Source organism: Ustilaginoidea virens, chromosome 3 (assembly GCF_000687475.1).
Source record: "Ustilaginoidea virens chromosome 3, complete sequence".
Classification (NCBI taxonomy): domain Eukaryota; kingdom Fungi; phylum Ascomycota; class Sordariomycetes; order Hypocreales; family Clavicipitaceae; genus Ustilaginoidea; species Ustilaginoidea virens.
The window spans coordinates 3,907,740-3,923,449 of NC_057318.1; the positions used below are offsets into that span (position 1 = coordinate 3,907,740).

General features: G+C 57.2%; 5 protein-coding genes across 5 annotated transcripts; 3 read left to right on the forward strand and 2 right to left on the reverse strand.

The window, feature by feature from the left end:
• Positions 1-32: 32 nt before the first annotated feature.
• UV8b_03957 (uncharacterized protein) lies at positions 33-2,468 on the forward strand (the record flags this gene model as incomplete). The annotated part of the gene is made up of 3 exons (XM_043141455.1): positions 33-967; positions 1,064-1,816; positions 1,916-2,468. The coding sequence occupies 3 exons, from the start codon at positions 33-35 to the stop codon at positions 2,466-2,468; spliced, it is 2,241 nt and encodes a 746-aa protein (XP_042997389.1).
• A 1,068-nt stretch (positions 2,469-3,536) lies between these two features.
• Positions 3,537-4,823, forward strand: UV8b_03958 (uncharacterized protein; the record flags this gene model as incomplete). The annotated part of the gene is made up of 2 exons (XM_043141456.1): positions 3,537-4,261; positions 4,388-4,823. 2 exons carry the CDS (start codon positions 3,537-3,539, stop codon positions 4,821-4,823), a joined length of 1,161 nt encoding a protein of 386 aa, XP_042997390.1.
• Positions 4,824-6,175: 1,352 nt separating this feature from the next.
• On the reverse strand, positions 6,176-8,056 carry UV8b_03959 (uncharacterized protein; the record flags this gene model as incomplete). Its single annotated transcript, XM_043141457.1, has 2 exons — positions 6,176-7,513; positions 7,934-8,056. 2 exons carry the CDS (start codon positions 8,054-8,056, stop codon positions 6,176-6,178), a joined length of 1,461 nt encoding a protein of 486 aa, XP_042997391.1.
• Positions 8,057-8,566: 510 nt separating this feature from the next.
• Positions 8,567-10,264, forward strand: UV8b_03960 (uncharacterized protein; the record flags this gene model as incomplete). The annotated part of the gene is made up of 2 exons (XM_043141458.1): positions 8,567-8,772; positions 8,827-10,264. The coding sequence occupies 2 exons, from the start codon at positions 8,567-8,569 to the stop codon at positions 10,262-10,264; spliced, it is 1,644 nt and encodes a 547-aa protein (XP_042997392.1).
• Positions 10,265-10,496: 232 nt separating this feature from the next.
• UV8b_03961 (uncharacterized protein) lies at positions 10,497-14,114 on the reverse strand (the record flags this gene model as incomplete). Its single annotated transcript, XM_043141459.1, has 12 exons — positions 10,497-10,531; positions 10,601-10,706; positions 10,776-10,860; positions 10,929-11,033; positions 11,190-11,417; positions 11,489-11,935; positions 12,008-12,235; positions 12,298-12,401; positions 12,496-12,990; positions 13,047-13,229; positions 13,284-13,555; positions 13,613-14,114. 12 exons carry the CDS (start codon positions 14,112-14,114, stop codon positions 10,497-10,499), a joined length of 2,790 nt encoding a protein of 929 aa, XP_042997393.1.
• Between the last annotated feature and the right edge of the window lie 1,596 nt (positions 14,115-15,710).

Here is a 15,710-nt window from a genome sequence, read left to right on the forward strand (position 1 = left end):
TTGGCGAGAATCAGGGTGACGGTAGAATAACCATGGTTTCTGATGAACATTACGACCTGTGCCTGCCCGTCCTGCGGGACTCGACTTTGGAAGATGAGGATAAAACCGACAAGCTGGAGGAACTTTTGAGGAAGGAAACCAACCTGGTCGGATCGTCTCTCGACAATGCAATACTGGATGCTTTGTGGAGATTTCGGGACGGAGGAGGCTCGTCTGCCTCGCCTCCTCCCATCCGATCGTCCATTCTACGGCGGCCCTCTCCTGCTTCCTGGCGAGCATCTCCCACCCCCCTCTCGGCATCCCCAAGACTTGCGGTTAGCCCCCTCGCGCCTCCAGGCTTCATCCCGTCCACTTTCGGCAGAGCCAAATCCTCTACCGCTTCGCCATTCTCCTCGCCCCGAGCATCTCCCCGTCTCGCTCTTGCGACGCCTGTAATCCCACACAGCCCGAACCTGAACGCGTACGAATTCGCCAGCGACCCCACTCCCGCACCCGAAATCCTGGGAGATTATCAGTCAGAGAATGTTGAATGGCTGCTTAATGACGACGCGGTCAGCATTGCGTCGTCCATGGGCAGCTCGAGCGTCTTGAATGCTGCTGCGCCGGAATTCTCGTCCCTGTCCTCGCAACAGACGGACATGTCTCCTTACGACATGCTGCGATCGATACTGGGTCCCGCGAGGACAGACGAGGAAATCGAGTCGGCTTTGGCTACTCATGGCTACAACCTCAGTGCCACGGTTGCGTCCATCATGGAAGGTCAAAGTCAAGATGAGGGGGCTCCTCTCAGCAGCTCGGACGAACCCAAGACCGTCTTGATCGGCAAGTCGATATCCCTGGACGGACGACCAGCCACCCCCAGCAATCAATCCAAGGCTGGTGTGATATGCAAGTTTTACATGTCGACGGGTCAGTGCTTGCGGGCCGACTGCCGATTCAGTCACGACTTGAGCAATCATCTTTGCAAGTAAGTGCGGCAGGCTGCCTTGATCGGTCCACCTTTTTTTTTATATTTTTATTTTATTTTATATATATATATATATAAATGGCTGACGGCGTTCAGATACTGGATCATGGGTAGCTGCCTCGCGGGCGATACGTGCGTATTCTCTCATGATCCTTCAAAGTTTGTAAATAAGCTGTGCCTGGATGATTCCGCTAGCGTAGGCGAAGAGCAAGGGACCTTTCAAGTTCAAGACCCAAGTTCATTCCCCGCGTTGCAACCAGGAAGCTCGGATGCAGGAGGCAACGCAGGAGGCAACGCAGGAGGCAACGCAGGAGTCAATGCTGGGGTCAACGCTGGAGTCAACGCTGGAGGCGGCGGCGGCGCAAGCCTCCTATTTGCTGGCCTGAATCCGCCTCACGGGCCAAGAGTCTTGCAGGGCACCGAAAGTCCCAGGTTGCGCTCCCGGCCTGGTAGTCGGCACCAGAGCAAGGACATCAGTGCTAATGCGCCGGCCATTGACGACAACGAGGCCTTTCCGTCTCTCGGGTCTGCTTCCAGCAAACCAGGCAAGAAACATCACGGCAAGCGCGGTGGGCATGGCCACAAAGAAAACGTCGCAAACTCCTTGGCCGACATTGTCAAGATGGCGCCGACGCCTCCTCCGGGATCGCCGAGGTCCGAGTCGAGGAAGACGGCGAATGGGAACCCTGGCAGCAACAAGACGGGCGAGAACAGCGCGGCAGCTCAGGCAATCCCGAGTCCAAAGCACATTCCCTGGCTGGAGACGGGCAATAGGGCGAACAAGGCCTATCTCAAGGCTCGTCAAGAAGCCATCAAACACGGCGGTTTACGCAACAAGTTTCTGCAGAGGTAACGTTGCTTGAACGTCTCCTTTGATGCGGCGCAGAGGACTGGGCCCTTTTTGCAGCACCTGTTCTAACACGTGGTGCTTGTTCGTCGTCTGGTAAGTGCGGCTCAAGCTTGGAATAGGAACGACGCCAGAGCGGCCAAGGCGCTCAGTCTGCGCGGACAAAGCGAAAACGACTTGATGCGAAAAGCACATAGAGAGGCAGCGCGTGAACTGTACGAAGATCGGAACAAGAGCACGGGCAACTCGGCCGAGATCTACGTCGATCTTCACGGGCTCCACCCGGAGGAAGCGGTGGAGTACCTGGAAAAGGTGCTCATGGACAACAGCAAGGAGTGGCGACCGGTCTACGCCATCACCGGAACGGGGCACCACAGCAAAAACGGCAAGGACAAGGTGGGCAGGGCCATCCGCAACTTCCTCGGCGAGTGGCGGTACGCATACCGCGAGTTCTCGGTACCCGGGGATCGCAACAACATGGGAGGGATTCTCGGGATCGATGCTCGAAGCTGGGACAAGTCGCTGGCGAGGAAGGAAGCTGCAGAGGACAAGGGGGAGGTTGACATACTGAGCCAAGGGGTTGAGATTGGGGATGGGAAAGTGAGGCTGCTGGTAAGGGATCCGCCAAAGGGCCCGAGTGGTCGTCGGTGGTGACGACGGTTGCAGAAGCAGCAGCAGAAGCAGCAGCAGCAGCAGGGTTGGGGTGAATGAGTGATGTTGAGCAGGAAAGGAGACGAATCCCAGAAGCCGATGAATAACGGAAGACGGCAGCGGAAGCAAGTAGGCGTGGGCGTGGGCGTGGGCGTGGGCGTGGGCGTGGGCGTGGGTTGACCTCTGTCGGTGCGGCTCAGTGACGGACGGCATGGCATGCTGTACCGGTACATGCGTCACGGCACGTCCAGCACGCCCCCGCCAAGTCTAGGTAAGGTAGCCAGTACGTGCACTCCGTCCTCGGGCATTGTACATCGTACCTCTGCGGCGGCCGGCCAGCCGGACCAACAAAGGTCATTTTCCATCTCTCCATCTCTCCATCTCTCCATCCTCCATTCATCCTCATCCTCATCCTCATCCTCATCCTCATCCTCATCCTCATCCTCATCCATCCACCCTCCGCCATCACGCCATCACGCCATCACACCGATAGTCCGTACCGGGTCCGCACGAACTCGTCGACATAACCGTCCCGCGAAAATCCACAACGCCAGGCTCGCCCCCAAGCCACCTGCCCACCTGCCCTCCTGCCCACCACCTGCCCCACCATGCCGTCACGGGCTTCGAGCCGCCCATCCTCCGCGCTGAGTCAGGCTGCCGGCCGTCTGTTAGCCACGCGTCATCATCGTCGCCCCTTGAGTGACGAGGGATTGGCGTGCCGTCCACCATCACCGCCGCCACCACCGCCAATACCCTTCTACCCCGGCGGCGTCGAGTGTTCGTTTGTTGCTTGCTCCCAGTGCCCGCTGGCAAGATAGCCAGCCATCCAGGGATTACCGGGGAACCCAGAGAAGCCGGAAACCAGGGGTCGGTGGACCCGCCACCGTGGCTGCTTCGTCGTCCCCAAGCCAGGGTCCCTCCAGCTCGCCCGACTCGCCCGACTCGCCCGACTTGCCCTCCGACCACACGCACACCGCACACCGCACACCGCACACCCCGTCACGGCGAGCCGGGGGCTTTTTTCTTCTTTGCTCCCCCGCACGAGATACATAATCCATCTTGGCCGCCCCCATGTCGCCGGGTGCCGCAGAGCCTGGGCCCGCCTCAGCCCTGGGCAGAGCGTCGTCCCCCGAGCGGCCGGCGGCACGGTGGTCGTCGCGCCGCAGCCGGCTTTCCGACGCCGCGGTGCGCGCCAGGTCGTCGCCGTCGTCGGAGCCTGGCCCCCTCGGCGGCGCGTGGCAGGCGTGCCGCGAATGGGGCCGGTGCGCCGCCCGCCGCTACTCGAGCCTGTCGCCCGCGCAGAGGGGCCTCGCCGTCGCCGCCTGCGTGCTCGCTGCGACGGCGGCGGTCCTCGTGCTGGCCTACTCGCACCGCTTCTTCGCCTGGCTGGCACCCTTTGCCCGCTCGTGGCGCGAGCTGCCGGGCGGCTGGCTGGCCGTCTTTGCCCTCGTCTTCGTCACCGCGTTCCCCCCGGTCATCGGCTACTCGACCGCCAACACCATCGCCGGCCTGGTGTACGGCTTCCCCGCCGGCTGGCCCGTCGCCGCCGCCGCCTGCACCCTCGGCAGCCTGTGCGCCTTCCTGGCCAGCCGCACCGTCCTGAGCAAGTACGTCGACGCCATGGTCGGCCGGGACCACCGCTTCGTCGCCCTCGGCCAGGTCCTGCGCCGCGACGGCGTCCTCTACCTCACCGCCATCCGCTTCTGCCCTCTGCCCTTTAGCCTGAGCAACGGCTTCCTGGCCACCATTCCGAGCATCACACCCTTTGCATTTGCCGTTTCCACCGCCCTGTCGACGTAGGTTTCATTTCCGTCTCTGTCTGTCCCTCTCTCTCTCTCTGTCTCACACACTCCACCCCCGCCCCCGCCGGGTAGAAACACCGGAACAAGGAGCTGACACAAAAGGGCGCGCGGTCGCAACAGCCCCAAGCTCCTCATCCACATCTTCATCGGCAGCCGCCTCGCCATCCTCGCCGAGCAAGGCGACAAGATGAGCGCCCGCGACAAGGCCATCAACTACATCGGCATCGCGCTCGGGTCCGCCGCCGGCCTGGCCGTCGGCCTCGTCATCTACCGACGGACCATGGCCCGCGCCGCCCAACTTGCCCGCGAGCAGGGCGCCGACACGGGTGACGCGGAGCAAGGGCTCGCCGCCTACGACGACAGCGAGGCCGCCCTGCTGGACCCGGAGGACGCGGCGGCCGTCATGATGGCAGACGACGACGTCTCCCTGTGGGAGGGCCAAGGCGGCCGTTCGTGGGAGGCCGTCAGCAACGACGGCGACAGTGTCGACAGTGACGATGACGGCGACGACGACGACGTGGCCGGGCGCACCGCAAGACCGCCGGCCCTGCCATGACGTGAGCATGCTGGTGTATGCGCGAGTTTTATTGCATCGCGCTGGAGCTCACCACTGGCGAATCGGGGGCTCCCTTGCGTTTCGGCAGCCCGTTTTGCGGAGGGCCGCTGTTGTATTGTTGATGACGGGTTCCGGGCCGCCGCGGGGTAAAGCACGGCGTCAAAAGCAACATGGCTGGAATCAGTTCCTGCATACGAGCCTTGGCTTGATTGTTATTGTAGCTTTAGTGTATAAAATCACGGGATGGCGTCGAAAGCAAGATGGCTGGAATCAGTTCCTGCATGCGAGCCTTGGCTTGATTGTTATTATACCTTAACTGTATAAAATCACGGAATGGCGTCGAAAGCAACATGGCTGGAATCAGTTTCTGCATACGAGCCTTGGCTTTGATTGTAATTGTAGCTTTAGTGCATAAAATCACGGGATGGCGTCGAAAGCAACATGGCTGGTATCAGTTCCTGCATACGAGCCTTGGCTTGATTGTTATTATAGCTTTAGGTTATAAAACCACGGGATGGCGTCGAAAGCAACATGGCTGGAATCAGTTCCTGCATACGAGCCTTGGCTTGATTGTTATTATAGCTTTAGTGTATAAAACCACGGGACGGCGTCGAAAGCAACATGGCTCGAACCAGTCCCCGTACACAAACGAGCCGTAATTATTGTGTTATAGCTTCAGCATAGGAAAGCACGGGCATGGCAGAACGCAAGATAGCTCGACTCGGCCCCTTTTGATGCAAGAGTAACGTCGTCCCCATCGACAAGTCACACGGGTGGCAGCAGCAAAGACGGACTTGGGACTTGGACTTGGGCCGTTCCATCACTGCCCTCGCGCCGTCACGGCTTCGCCACATCGACAACACAGCGTGGGACTGCATCAACACCAACAGCGGGCTCGCATTCGGCGCCCCCGCCCACACAGCACGGTCAAACGATACAGACGCGCAAACCATGGACAGACGCAAGCCGACAAGCCCGCTTTGTCATTCATTACTTTGCAAACAGACGACCCGTCCGAGTCTCCAAGGCAAGGGATGCGCTACGGTCCTTGGCTACCGTTGACGGCTTCTCAGGCCCCAGCAATGCCTACCCGGGCTCATACAAGTATTCCTACACTTCCCAAATGCAGCAAATGCAGCCTACGCAAATCCAGCTCCGTATCCCTGTCAAGAGAACAAACGCCGTCGCTTACCAAACGTCAAAACGTCAAAAACAAGGACGTGCCATACATGGGGCACGCCAGCTTGCTGGGGGAAAAAAAAAGAAAGGAGGGGAAAAAAAAAAAAGGGAGTAAATAGACTCGCTGGCAGGAAGCAGACGCTGCAATAAATCAAGTACAGCCGCCCGGGGCATCATGAGGACCCTCGCTGGCAATTTACGAATTGGATGGCCTGTTCGATAGGATAGCCGATAAACACGGGGCCGGTGAAAATCATGTGCGGGCTGGCTGCGCCGTCGGGCTTCACCGTGCATGGACTGATAAACGCCGGCTGCTGGGTGGGGTCTGGAGCTGTTGATGTGGTTGCGGCGCCCTTGTTGTTGGCCAAGGGCGCGTCCCCGAAGCCATTCACCGGCTGCGGAGGCTTCACGTCTGTAAAAGGCGGTGGGCGGATGGAGGCGCCGGAAAACTTGCCATGATCAAAAGGGCATTTGCCGCCGCTGGTGACGCGTTCCGGCGCGCTGCCAGGAGGCCCGGAATCGGACATGCGCACGGGAGCAGGAGGTGGTGAGTGCGGGTACTCCTCGCCGTGGCCCGAAGGCTCGTAGACGGGCACCGAGATACCCCAGGGCCGGCTCGGCGACTCCCCTACTCGAACTTCCTTCAGCGGCCGGTCGAAGTGGCTTTGACGATCAGCATCAGACGGGGGCGCCTCTGCCTCGTGGTTGACATCCAGGTCCCCTGTTCTGCTGACCGTCTGTGCCCAGTTCTCGACTCGTTTGTTGGGCCCTCCGCTCTCGGCGCCGTCCGGAGGCTGTCCTGGGGTTTCCGACTCTGGCAGCATCGGCTGATGAAGGTGACTCAGACCTTCAATCATGCTGACAATGTTGCCATACTTGGAGTCCAGCTTCTTCATCTGCGTCTCGTTCCGTTGATACCGTCGCAGGCATACCTCGTGGCTGCGAGGCAGGGCGTGCTTGTGCGTTTCCACGTAATGGGCAATCTCCTCCGGGGAGTGCTTGTCCAGGAAGCGGATCGGGCACTTGGAGGAACCGGCCCCGTTCGGCGCTGGCTGCGAAGTAGCCTCCTCCAACATGGCGGCGCAGATGGGGTCAGCAGAGCTGTGAGGCGTGGTGTCCACGCTGTACTTGCTTTTGCCGTCATGGGTGCCGCTGGCCGACATCCTCTTGGAGAAGGGACACTGCAGGCTGCCTCTCTTTCCCTGGACGGTGAAGTCTTGTTCCAGCGCGGTGGACATGGAGGTTTCGTCTTGGGATGGGCGCGAGACGGATTCTCTGCTGGAGCACGTGGTCTTGCTCGAAGAGCCAGCCGAGACAATCTTGCTGGCCATTCGCCGTCCGTCCCGGATGATGACGGCGATCTGGTGGAGAGGTTGGGGACTGGAGCGCCGTTGAGGGAGAGGAACAGGGGAGGTCTTGTCAACAGAGGTATGCGGTGGAAGCTGCAGCTTTGTCAACGTCTCGGCCACCTCTGGCGTTGCGGGTGCATATCTGTCAGCTAGATATTGGAACTGGGCATGACGTGTTAGCATGCTTTTCAGCCGGTGCCGTCCTCGTCATCCTAGTCAAGCCAAAGCAGTGCAAGCGCCGTCTGTTTCATGGGATTGATAGCAGTGTTGGGAGTTTTTTTTTTTTTTTTTTTTTTTTTTTTTTTTTAAAACGTGGATGGCCATGATGCTATGACACGGGGTGACGTCGAAGAAAAAAATCAGAGCATTTAAAATCATGTCAGTCTCTGCAGTCAGGCACTTGGCCAGCTGCTCCTGATCTAGAGCTAATGAAATCTCATCATATTTGATTCGACGACGTGTTCCCCGAGGTTTCGGTGCGGGGGATGGGGGATGAATCGTGGGATGCCGATACATTGTGGGAGCTACGAGCAAAGAAGCAGGCAAACAAACACACACGGGACTCGAGCGAGATGGCCTCACCTGTTCATGGGCAAAACGCAGCTTGTGCTCGAGGACAGTCTTTCGATCGGCCAGGATCTGGACTTGGTCGGCGAGAGCGTTGAATGCATCCGCCAGGGAGAGAGCAAGACGGATTTGGTCCATGCCCAGCTCGCAAAGACGGGGATGGGGATGACTTGGGAGGGAAGAGGGAAAAGGAAGGAAGAAGAGAGCAGGCAGAGACGCCGGGCTGTGGAAAGGTTTGAGGAAAAGGCAAAAGGATAAGCCCAAGGCCCGCAAGAGAGATGCGTTCGTGCAACATGACTGGATCCAGGTGATGATGGGAGTGGGGAGCAGCAAGCGCGGAGTGGGCCGGGTCGATGGCGGCGATTGGTCAGCCTCTTTTTAGTTTCTGGGTGCGTGTTCACTGAAGGTGCGTGCTCAACAGAAGGCGCGGTCCACCATATCCATCTCATCTTCAAGGGCACTCGATTTCGAGTTGCAAACTCCATGTTGTCCCTGTTGCTGCTTTGGCCCGGAAAAGGCTTCGTCGCTGCACGAATTACCGGCCAGTAAAGTAGCAATAAAACAAAATAAAACGAGGAAAGAGCGACAAGATGCCGTCGACTTGACCCGACCCGCAAGTCACGACGCTGACGCCGTCTCATCCCACGAATGATGCAGATCCCCCCCCATCCGTCACCTCCTCCGCCACCACCTCCAACACAACCACACGGCAACGGCAACGGCAACGGCAACGGCAACGGCAACGGCAACGGCAACGGCAACGGCAACGGCAACGGCAACGGCAGCGACAGCGACAGCGACAGCGGCAGTGACTGCGGCAGTGACAGCGGCAGCTCGGCATCCTTTCCCCAACAGTAAGCAACCATGCGGCCGGCCATCCTAGACATCCCGCCCGCAAAGCTCCTCAGCAGCAAGGACCACGTCGTGCCGGGCCAGTGCAAAGTCACAGCCTTCTTCTTCGAGGTGCCCCTCGACTACGAGAACCCCTCGGCCGGGTCCATCCAGCTCTACGCCCGGCGCGTCGCCAAGAATGAGAGGCCCCTCTTCCCACCCGACGACGACGACGACGACGACGACGACGACGACGACGCCCACAACGACGCCCACGCCCACGCCCACGCCCACGCTCGCGGCAGCATCAAACCCTACATGGTCTATCTCGAGGGCGGCCCCGGATTCGGCCACCGCTCGCCCTCGGACCACCCCGTCACGCGCGCCGCCCTCCCCCGCGGCTACCAGGTCCTGTTCATCGACTACCGCGGGACCGGCCTCAGCACGCCCGTTTCCGCCGCCATGCTTGCCCAGGTCGGCGACGCCGACGCCCAGGCCAGGTACCTGCGCCTGATGCGCCAGGACAACTCGGTCCGCGACTGCGAAGCCGTGCGCAGGTGCCTGACGGCCGCCTGGCCCAGCCGCAAGGCCGCCTGGTCCCTCTTTGGCCAGTCGTACGGAGGCTTCGTGAGCTTGTCCTACCTTTGCATGCACCCGGAGGGCCTGCGCGAGGTCTTCCTCACCGGCGGCCTGGCCCCCGTGGGCAAGACGCCAGATCAGGTCTACGACGCCACCTTTCGCAAGACGGCCGAGCGAAACCAACAGTACTTTGCCAAGTTCCCCCAAGACGCCCGTGTTCTTCGGGACGTCGCCGCCTACATCGAGAGCCGGGGCGGCAGGATCCCCCTCCCCGCCGGCGGCTTCCTGACCGTCGCTCGCCTCCTGACCATGGGCATCGCGTTTGGTGGCCACGGTGGTTTCGACAATGTCCACGACACCCTCGCAGCGCTGGAGACGTCGCTGCGTCAGTTTGGCTTCCTGACCCGTGCCTCCTTGGCATCTCTGGAGTCCTTTACCCCCTTTGACACCAACATCATCTACGCCATCCTCCACGAAGCCATCTACTGTGACGGGCCCGGCAACGCCTCCAACTGGGCAGCTGAGCGGGTCGGCAGAGCTCGTGCGCCCGGTCCGTTTTCCTGGCTCCATCCCGACTTCTCGCTGGCGCAATCCCCCGGGCCGCTCTATTTCAGCGGCGAGATGATCTTCCCCTTTCACTTCGAGACCTATCCGGAGTTGATCCCCCTGCGTCAAGTGGCAGAGAAACTCGCCGCTTATACCGACTGGCCCGCGCTGTACGACCAGGACCGCCTGCGCAACAACAGCGTCCCTCTCTACGCCGCGTCCTACGTCGAGGACATGTACGTAGACTACCGTTTGGCCAGGGAAACGTCCACCCTGGTCAAGGGAAGCAAGGTTTTTGAGACCAATGTCATGTATCACAACGCTGTCCGCGCCAAGGCCGACGAGGTGATGCAACAGCTCTTCAGCCTGCGAGACGATGAACTGGACTAGAGCAAACTCTTCTTTTTTTTTTTATTTGTTTTCTTCGACCGTCTCCTCTTTCCTGCAGCCGCCCAATAGCAAGAGTGGTGCACCACACACAACTGATGCAAGAATTTGGCAAGACCAAAGAGTTTAAAACATGGCTCAACATGTCATCTCCTGCCTGTTGTTCGTACCCTGTAAACAGGAAACAAGGCGCCATGTTTTGCCCATTGGATTCGTCTGATCTATCAAAGAGGTGTTACTCCTCTTCCATCTCGGCCTGCATCTGCACACCTATGTCCAGGAGTCAGCGTTCGTCACACCATGACACCCGAATGGAGCTACCGTCTCATCAAAACTCACTCCACAGCCTATTCGCCGCCTGACATATTATGTTGGCCTTTGCAACCATCTTTTCTCCCAGTAGTGCGTCGCTTTGTCCTTTTACCCGTACCTTGTTGGGTTGCGCCTAGTTTGTCATGAGCCAAACCACAGGATCAACTGAGTAAACACGAGAGACTGTGCGTGCCACGCCTACCTGCATCAATATGGGCACCAAGTCCTTCGGGTTGGTGTTTGCAATGGAGGCAATGCTGCGATATCCGTTGTCGTAAAACATCCGCCTTGCAGAAAGCCTGTTAGAGGACGTCATGTAATGGGGTACGGTTAGCGGAAAAGTTGGCATACGTACGCTGTACGACTCTTGATAAAGGGCAACCTGGCAAGGGCTAGGAGTTCACTTCTTGCACCGGCTGTCAAGCGATCCGAAAAATGATCAAGCGCAGCGGCCATGACTCTGTAGAACAATTAATCAAACAAGCGTTCATCGTCAGCAATTGAACGCAAAACCCCTTTTCGAGGACCCACGTGGGAATGCAGCGCCATGCAACGCCATGCAACGCCATGCAGCGCCGAGCGGCTCCTTGTTTGAATGATGGGAGTAGATTCTTACCCCCAACCCATGTGTTCGCAAAACTTCACCATGCCGGCAGCGAATCCCTGGCAAGTCTGTGACAGGTTTTGCACGGAACCTCGTGGCATGTCGTACTTGCGTGCCACGACATGTATGGGTACCTCGTTACATAGGTCCCGCAATTGCATGGCTAGATAGAATCTACGGTAGACTCGGGCCGTCTTCTTCTCTTCCGGTGTCGTGTCCTTCAGCGTTGCACCTTGAGCGCTTTTGGACCGTGTCAGAAGGGAAAAAAACGCACGAAGAGAATAGGGCATTCGCAGCAGGCATGGACTCACAGTCGAAGAACGTGTGTGGGCCTTATTCCCAGAAAGTCCAGGACTCTGAGGCCACTTTCGTCAAGGGCCTCCATTTCGTTGCGAAATACTTGCCAGTTAACTGCGGCGCTGAAATCTTGAACTGGCGTCAAGACGTACAGGATGTGCATCTCGCCGTCCATTACAAAGGCCCGAAGGGCTTTGCTCAGCTCGCCGTGAATGAAGACACCATCGTCGGGATCTATCGATGATGCCACTATGGCCTTTCCCAGGCGAGTTGGGCTAAAGTTTGGAAGGGCGTCGCTGCTGATCAGCCCCATGTCTTGAAGCTCATCAAGACTGGATTTGACGCTCTCATGTAGGAACTCTGGTGATGGCTCTGAGCTGTGTAGCAGGGAACTGGAAAAGTACTCTACAATAGACTCGTGACTTGTAGCGAGGCGGATACATATAATCTCCAATATTGCCCTTGACACACAAATGTTAGTACAGTAAGCCGAATTCACTGACAGAATTCGTACGCAAGCCAGGATTGTTCACCGTTGTATACGTCGGTTTTTTGTGTTCAAGCAACTCGAAACCTTGGGAATTTCCGCATGCATCAATTGCATGACATGGTCGAGATCGGCATGCTTGCAGCAAAGATACGTCTCCCCAATTGGTGTCTTTCCTTGCCTTCCAGCTCTCCCTCGCATCTGTCTTAGCATTGCAGGGCCAATGTACTCTCTTCCCATCCTTGCATTATGCAGTATCACTCTGCGAGCGGGCCTGGTCACTTTTGGTGAGAGGGGGCCAACAAAATAACGATGGAGACATTTCATTTCGCTCACAAGTTGATACCGGCAGCCAGACTGCACGTTGCTATGCAAACCAAAATGGTCCCCGAATCGTACGCAGCTGCGACGAGATCCCGTTCTTCGCTAGTCAAGCCAGCCTGTTCAGTTAGATGCAGGGTTTCCCAGCGAGATAGGGCGAGGTCATACATCTGGGCTAATATTAGCAGAGGGGCGGCGCAATTGTGAATCCACACACCCTGTCAACTCACGATGGAAAGCAACCCCGTACAATACCGTCTCCTCCAAGACCGGATCCACTTCTATACTTAGACTTCGCAAATCGGCCAACAGACTCATTCGTTTGTCGAGGATTTCCTGAGGCAGCTCGTGTGGCTGCGGCATGACGCGACTTATCCAAAGAGCATCAGATTCGCAAATGCCTCGGCTACCAGCAAAAACCAAGACGCCATATCCCATGCAAGCAGTCTCATAGGACAATGAAACAACAGAGTTAAGAACCGGATCGGCGAATTCCTTGTGTAGAGAGAGATTGATGCGTCGAATCGGCGAACTCTTCCCGCTTGCGACGTCCTGACTGCTCAGTTGGGAAGAGGTCTCCCCTAAACCATCGTTGGGGCCGGCCAGAAAGATCTTGCCGTCGTAAACAAGATGTTCTTGTATCGGAACGGGCCTGTATCGCGTCTCATAGGCATGTGCCTTGAGCCAAGTCGACAGCAAACTGAGGTTCTATGAAATTGTCAGCTGACCCGCGGACATATGGTTGAGTGGGACGTAATTCAAACCGGAAGTGTTGCGCTCATGCCTATGATTTGAAGTTGCTGTCCAAGGCTAAGTAACTTGGTAGCAATGAGTTCGAATATGTAGCCCCGTTGGTCGTCGTCTATCATGTGAAGCTCATCTAAGACTACAGCACGTAGCCTGCTGATGGAACAATCATCAATCGCCGTGTTCACAAGAGCGTTTGCCTACGAGCTGGTCAGCGAGGCTTCTAGGCTACCTGGATACAGCATTCGTCTTACCTTTTCCAAAGTGCAAACTCCAATCTCGAAATCATCCCAGGTGGCCCTTATTTTACCGCCGCCTATAAAGCCAACTACCCGGATAGTCCCGTAGTCTACACGTTGGCGCCACGGCTGATCGGATTCATCTTCCGCCGAGGGACTTTCTAGGATTCTCACGTTCCGCACAATCCTTCGAAGCCAAGCTACCTTTTCTTGAACAAGGGCAACATAGGGCAAAATAAGGAGTGCTTTGGTGCCGGGCGCCTCGATGATGCGTTTGAGCATAAGCACTGGGTTTCATTAGCTATAGCGGTGGAAACTCCGAGGCCGCGCGGTATGAGGCTCACAATCTGCAACCAGAGATTTACCACCACCAGTTGGAGCACAATATACGAGGTTTCTCTCCCCGGAAAGGAGTCCTGGACCCTTTAAGCAATTCTTCTGCCAGGGATATATATGTTTAATGCCCGCAGAAGCAAAATTCAAGGAAATTTGACGTGGCAAGTCATATATTGCATGATCAAGGCTGAGCTCAGGGTCCTGTGAGGACAGCGGAGTTGCTGAAATAAGTCTCCTCTGCGTATATTCCGTAGTTTCCGAAGGGATTCTTTCCACATTGGATATCACACTGGCTGTCAGACGACACTGGCCGTGAGGGAGGACAATTGCTCTCTGAAAGTGAACAGTGGCTTGCGGATCAGAATTACAGGATAACCGGGGCTTATCTGAGCCATCGCTGTTGGGGAGTTGACGTTTCTGACCAGCGATAGGCCCAGGAGTATTCGATGTTCTTTTCTCTTGAGCTATGCCAAAAGTCGTCTTGTGTAGTAGTCCTTGCATGCGCTTCATGGCGATTAAGAGGCAGGGGACGGTGGCCTAGCAAGGTACCACAACCACAATCACAACACCACAGCCGCAGTGGTAGAGGCATCTATACATGAAGGCGGGTCATTGTTGAAGCAAACGGGCTGCAAAATTAGTGGAACAGAGGAAGAAAATAAAATAAAAGAAGAGGAAAAAAGAATGTGCACGTATAAGTGACTGTATACCGAGGCAAAAGAGAGTGTTGGCTGATCCCGCGTTGGGCGGAGTGGGCAGCAATATCAGTCAAGTGGCTGTGGCAACTCGACCCGACGCGTCGTCACGTGAGAGGAGGTGCGGACACGGTACGTACCCGAAGAAGGCGGGAAGCGGTGGCCAGACGCAGTACGCAGTACGCAAACAGGGCAGCAGGAAAGAGCCACTAAAACGCGGGGCGTTCCTGACAACTGCTTAACCACGCACCACGCACCCCCTCCTTTCCGAACCCACGGCGTCTGGCGACACGCTGCAGACCCGATTCCCAGGGCTTGTCGAAGGCTGCCCCGCGGCCCGCCATTGGCCAGCATGCGAAACCCTGCGCCATTCCCCTTCGACGATAAGGCTAAGAGTGATTGGCGGTGGAGGCCACTGCCTTGTAGACGTGTAGTAGCGGTACGAACGTACGGAGTATCCCGTCTTGTTGATCCTTTCCATAAAATTTGTTGGCCAGTACCCACGACATGACGCAGTAGAGCTGAACTTGGCTGTATATAGCTTCTTCGCCTGGCATGCATTTTTAGTTGATGTCAATGTTTTGAGGACCTCGACATCTTTCTTATTTTGCTGGTTTGACTGGGGTGGGGGTTGGTTACATACCATCTTCACCAGTCGTGCGAGAGAGTACCTACCTACCTGGTACCTGTCTCGGCTTCTTGAGTCTGGTTGTGCGATTCCGCTTGATTCCGCTTGGCTTCTTGGAACCCCCCTCCCCCCAATGCTGTTTGTTGCACGAGCAGGTCATTACATCACCAACACGGAAGCGGCCCCAATGGCGGCTGCCCGCCCTACCTTCCTCCTACTTTCCTTCGTTAGGATGATGAGACGGCGTTGTAACTACCTACCTGGTAGTCGAAAGTGTGCGTCGTCTGCGATGGATGCCTTTGTCTGATTTTGGTGTGTACGGAGATGCCGCTCTTCCCAGAGAGAGCGTGGAGAGCCACTTCGACCGGCGATGGATCCTGACGGCAAAAAGTCGACATGGCCATAGTCTTTGCTTTCCTTCAACCGGCGTGGGCAAAGTCACGCCAACTCCTGCTTTGGTCCTGGAAGCAGAATCGTGGCGGATTGTTGGGAGGGGGCCGTAATGAACCCAGCTGGTCCCTGGACCGGACCACCCCAGAACCAGACATAGGCTGGTGGTTATGTAGTAGTGGGCCTTGCCCGTTGCACCTGCCATCAATTGATGCTGGTATCCTCCGGCAATTTGAAGTCCAGTCAGCCAGCAGGTAGGGTAGGTGTCTGGTACGGAGTACACAGTGCCTAATACGCACTATGGAGTACCTAAGGTAGGTACCTAGGTACCTGGTAAGCAGCACTGAGCCAAGCAGACATCTGGTGCTTCCCTTGATGCCTTACCCAGCGTGC